The sequence below is a fragment of the Argopecten irradians genome, chromosome 2, assembly GCF_041381155.1.
Source record: "Argopecten irradians isolate NY chromosome 2, Ai_NY, whole genome shotgun sequence".
Classification (NCBI taxonomy): domain Eukaryota; kingdom Metazoa; phylum Mollusca; class Bivalvia; order Pectinida; family Pectinidae; genus Argopecten; species Argopecten irradians.
This window is the reverse complement of record NC_091135.1, coordinates 58,690,311-58,695,742: the sequence shown is the minus strand read 5'-3', so window position 1 is coordinate 58,695,742 and position 5,432 is coordinate 58,690,311. Positions and strand designations below refer to the sequence as shown.

The following is a 5,432-nucleotide window of genomic DNA, read 5'->3' as shown; positions in this document are numbered from 1 at the left end:
TACATAGCTCACTAATTACTTACCATACATAGCTCACTAATTACTTACCATACATAGCTCACTACATTATCTTACCATACATAGCTCACTACATTATTTTACCATACATAGCTCACTAATTACTTACCATACATAGCTCACTACATTATTTTACCATACATAGCTCACTAATTACTTACCATACATAGCTCACTAACTACTTACCATACATAGCTCACTACATTATCTTACCATACATAGCTCGCTACATTATTTTACCATACATAGCTCACTAATTATCTTACCATACATAGCTCACTACATTATCTTACCATACATAGCTCACTAAGTTATCTTACCATACATAGCTTACTACATTATTTTACCATACATAATAGCTGACTACATTATCTTACCATACATAAATCACTCTTTATCTTACCATACATAGCTCACTACATTATTTTACCATACATAGCTCAGTACTTTATCTTACCATACATAGCTCACTACATTATCTTACCACACATAGCTCAGTACTTTATCTTACCATACATAGCTCAGTACTTTATCTTACCATACATAGCTCACTACACTATCTTACTGTATATTTGAGATTACACTGTACATCCAACACACTACGAATTCCTATACCTACTCAAACCTAAAACAATCATACAAATCTAAGCAATGCTTTTCACATACACTATGCTGCCAAATCTCAATGAATTCAAATATTTTAGTTATAAACATGTGCCACTGTAACCTAACCAGCATGTTATCTAGTTCAACCTTCAGCTACCAACATCTATCACAGAAGCTATAGAGTAAAAAAACGGTTTCATAAAAGGAATAAAAGATCAAATAAACACTCGAGACTCTTTTAATTACTTAAGAAATAAAACAGCCGATATATACGTATATTTATTCTATTCTCGCTACATAAATCACGTTTGAAAGAACTATAACAGCTTTATAAGTCACATGCTGTGAGTGTGCATCTCTTCCATTTTACTAATTTTATCTGTACATTTTATGTTCAAAAAAGTATGGCTTCGGCTATCGGTGTTTTGTACACGATCCTTCCGGTGTGATATTTGAAATATTCAAATCAAAATTCCTTAAAAATAATATTCCTTATGTAATTATCGTAATTAAATCTTACCATACAGCAGATCCTTTAAAATGTCGATTTTTATTTTAAATGTTTTTTGAATGAGTGTGCATCTGTCCATCACTAACATCTGATTCTCTATCAATTACAAGTACTGATACAATGACCTTGACTTTGTTAATTTCTGGTCGAATTATTTACAATCCTACCTTACAGAAATAAAATAATACGCGGATTCACAGTTTGTTTCATTTCTTTCATATCCTGAAAATATTGGCATTCCTGATTAAATGGAAAAATACAATTTGACATTGCTATTGATTTGAGGAAACCTTGAAAAATCACAGGAATCGTAGATAAAAACGTATCCTATTTGATCAAATAGTCCACATAATTAATTATGGACATTGTCAGTTTTTTTTTTTTTTTTTTTTTTTTTTTTTTTTTGGGGGGGGGGGGGGGGGGGGGGGGGGGGGGGGGGGGGGGGGTTATGTTTTTATTTTTTTTTAAAGGGGGGGGGGGGGGGGGGGGGGGGGGGGGGGGGGGGGGGGTTTTTCTATTTATTTTTTTTTCATTGTGCTATAAAAAAATATCGTTTGCAAACTTTAGTGAGAATTCGTGTAAACTTTTCTCACAAAAGCTTGCAAATATTTTGTTATATTCAGATGAAAAATTCATACAACTATACCAATGTTAAATATAATTCGAAGCAATTTGTTGCATCAGTATATCATTAGGAAATGTTTGACCTTGACCTTCAAACCTATGACTTTTACCCTTTACTGTTATCGTAGGTAAGCTGAATTGATTTGTAAAACGTGAATTGTGTTTAACCTTGTCATATCAAAATGTTTTTCAGCCACATCATAACATTTGAACATACTTTAATGCTGATAAAAACAAACAAACCCCTCTTACATTCCAAAATTAAATGCATGCAAGTTACATATTGAATAAGCGTGCGATATTTTTAAACACTGATAACTAGGTATAAAGGTTTACATCCTAGACTGGTGTTAGGGGGTAACAATGGCAACGCTTATTCTGATACAGTTCTGAGATATTCTTAATTAATTATTAAAATACAGTGCTTTTATAAATCTTCTCGGGATTAACACACATGCAATACTAATGAATTTAATCAATGACTCTATTCAGAACAGTGGTAATATATGTTCGCTTGTCCAGAAGCGTATCCTTGATTCCTGATCCGGATTATGTTTCACAACTTTGTTAACAATTTACACAGAATGTGTAGCTTTATTAACACCATGGCATCAATTTGTACAGACTATCTAGCTTGATTAACACCATGGCATCAATTTGTACAGATTATGTAGCTTACTTCACCACCTTGTCACCACTAATCTGTACGGACTATGTTGATTCCCGTTTCACCATCTTGTTACCAGTCTGTATAGAGTAACTATGTCACAGTCCATCTGTGTGAGAAACAGTTTAGTGCTTTCACTCTGGAATCGCAGCATGTAAGGATTCCGGATGCCGTCTTTTGCTGTCAGCAAGACTTTGCTGATTGTGCCATCCTTTGTGATTTGATGAACGTTGTTGGAATCCATACCACATATGTAGAAATTACCTTCATGATCACGTGTAAATCCGCGAGGAGATCGTAATTCGCGGTGCCTGTATTTGAATACGGAGACACCTGACAAGCCTTTCGACGTTAAGCCAACTTTGTCCGTGTAAACAAAGTTATCCTTATGTGCCATAGCATATCTCGTGCCGCGTTCTTCCAGTGGATGAGTGCTCTGTAGTATACCGTCCAGGCCAATGACTCGTATTTCATTGGAACATGCGGTTACCAAGATTTCTTCAGTAAGTTGAATTCCATGACATCCCACTCCTACTTCGACACTCCTACTTCGATCACCTTGCCATTGTTTGTGATTCCTCCTTCCTGATCTATCTCTAACACACAAATGGATGCTCTATCTGGAAAGGTGACGACTAATTCTCCATTTGCAATCTCACAAATGTCCCACGGCTGCCCGTGGAGCTCCAGTGATGAAACCAGGCTGCCGGATTGATTGAAACACTTAACTTTTTTGTTTCTGTAGTCTGCCAGGACAAGATACTCAGATGACGTGAACAACCCGCCTGTAAACCAGCAGTGGTTTGTGTCCCCGGGACACTTCCCGTTTATCTCCAAATTCTTCTCAATGCGCATGTCTTTCATATAAGCCGGGAGGATGTTGTTTGGTGCCCGCAGTAAGTTGATTCTGCCAATAGAAAGAACGTTTTTGGTAAACTCGTTTATGATTTCATTGACTACAAATTCATAGCTGTAGTCGTACACTCTGCTGCTTTCAGATTTCACAAACTCTTCATACTCCTCGCATATTTTCTTGAGTTTCTGAGTTGTCACAAAAACCTGGTTTTCCGTACCTAAGTATTCGGACACCGCAAGGATCTTCTTTCCATTATCGGTTGCCTTGTATACATAATCGAAATCCTGTTTTTGGATATTGAGCCGTTCGACGACTGCTGCGTGCATTTTTGTTAACTCCTCGTTTAGTTTAATTTCCATCTGTTGTAAAAGTGCTTCGATTTCTTCGCGTAACAATGCAACTTGGGATAATATAGCTTCTTTCTTGTGATCCAGTTCTTCCACTGTGCTTGATCGACTGTTAATTACAGCGACAGTATGGTCCTCAACCCATTTTAGTTTATCAGCCACTGACTTAACGGCACCTTGGCTTTTTATACCAGTCGATATTTCCTCTAATGACTTTACCTTCTTGCATTTCTTGTGGTCGTATGTCACACAATCCAAACAGCACAGGCGATCATGATCAAAGCAGAAGGCTTCCACCACCTTTCCGGCGTGGGTTTCACAAAGCTCCTCAGTTTCCGCCAGCTTTCCAGGTTTATTCCTGATTTCCTCTAGATTTAAGACAGTATGATCCATCAAGACTTTCATCCGTTGGTGATAGCTTACACACTGTTCACAGAGGGCTTCGCCACAATCATAACACCACGACAATGGGGTAGTAACGACGTCCGCACGAGTACACGGGGAACACGTCTTCGCTTCTCCAAGGGAGACTTTCTCAATGAGCGTCGTGAGTAGGGTGCTGTTAGGGAGCAGTGGTAACCAGGAGTCTATAGGGATGTCTGAAACAGGCAATTTTGTTATCGCCCTACATGATGGACAGTGGAAGGAGCAGTCTGCCCGGCTGTCGTCTGGTATTTTATTGAGGTAAGCAAGGAGACACGCCGCACAGAAGGAATGCAAACATTTAAGACTCTTCGGTTTTACCAACACTTTATCACACAGCTGACAGATGATCACATGTTTTTCGTAATTTACCGGCAAATCCATGTTTCAAATCACGTACTGAGTCTAGATACGTCGTCCTCCTATCGTCAATCGGAATCAGTAACTTGATAATGTTTTCTTTTCCTTTATCGTTTGCAAGAGCTATTCAAATGCTCTACATAGCAAGTGATCAAACGGCAATGTTCGATAATACAAATGCCGTACGTTTTACGAAAACATTCCTAGTTGAAAAATATTAAAACAAATTTGAAATATTTCCCTGTAAATGTGTACAGAACTGGACTAAAAGCCACACATGCAACAGGATGGCAATCCACAACTAACTTATCTCAGTCGGAGTATCGAGCTGTTCGAGTCGAAATGGGCAAGTTACCAACAGCTGAAATAAACACTGGCGTTAGATAGGCATACAAACGTTCGCGACTATCACAAACAGCAATACAGCTTAACTCCGATATATCATAGGACATAGATGATCGTCTTATTGATATTTTATGTAAATTAAGGAACAATATTAAGTGGATTGTGGGCATCATACTTGATAAAAGTATACTAACGATTTAAGACGTCCTTAATCACAGATTCGTTCCTGCTTTCTTTCACTAGAAAAGTCAAAATACTTCATTACTCACTCCACTTATATCTTTGCAATATTGAACGATTTAATATACAGAAGATTGGTAGAAAGATCGGTCATCAAAGGAAGAAGGCTATACTTGTTTTATCAGACTCTAGTTTGTTTAAATACTAAAGTCTATTGAAAACTTTCAATGTTGACATTTAAATGGAAACTCATCGATAAAGGTAAGAAGTCGATAAAATAAACACACATTTAATATACACCTATCACTGTAGCATAGTTTATCACCCAAAGCGTTAAAGGTAACCCTTCCAGACGCAGATATACATTGGTATGTGATGAAAAATTTTGTTAAAATTAAAGTACAGGTATCGATCATGTTTACCCTTAACGTATGGAATATACTTATATCATTTATTTATTATAACCTTCACTTATCAACGGACAACAAATGTCCC

At 37.2% G+C, this 5,432-nt stretch overlaps 1 protein-coding gene across 1 annotated transcript; it reads right to left on the bottom strand.

The window, feature by feature from the left end:
* Positions 1 to 1,655: 1,655 nt before the first annotated feature.
* Positions 1,656 to 4,655, bottom strand: LOC138317036 (tripartite motif-containing protein 2-like). The gene is given in 2 exon segments (XM_069258665.1): positions 1,656 to 2,988; positions 2,991 to 4,655. Coding segments are annotated over 2 exon segments (1,947 nt in total). The 5' UTR covers positions 4,437 to 4,655; the 3' UTR covers positions 1,656 to 2,487.
* Positions 4,656 to 5,432: the final 777 nt, after the last annotated feature.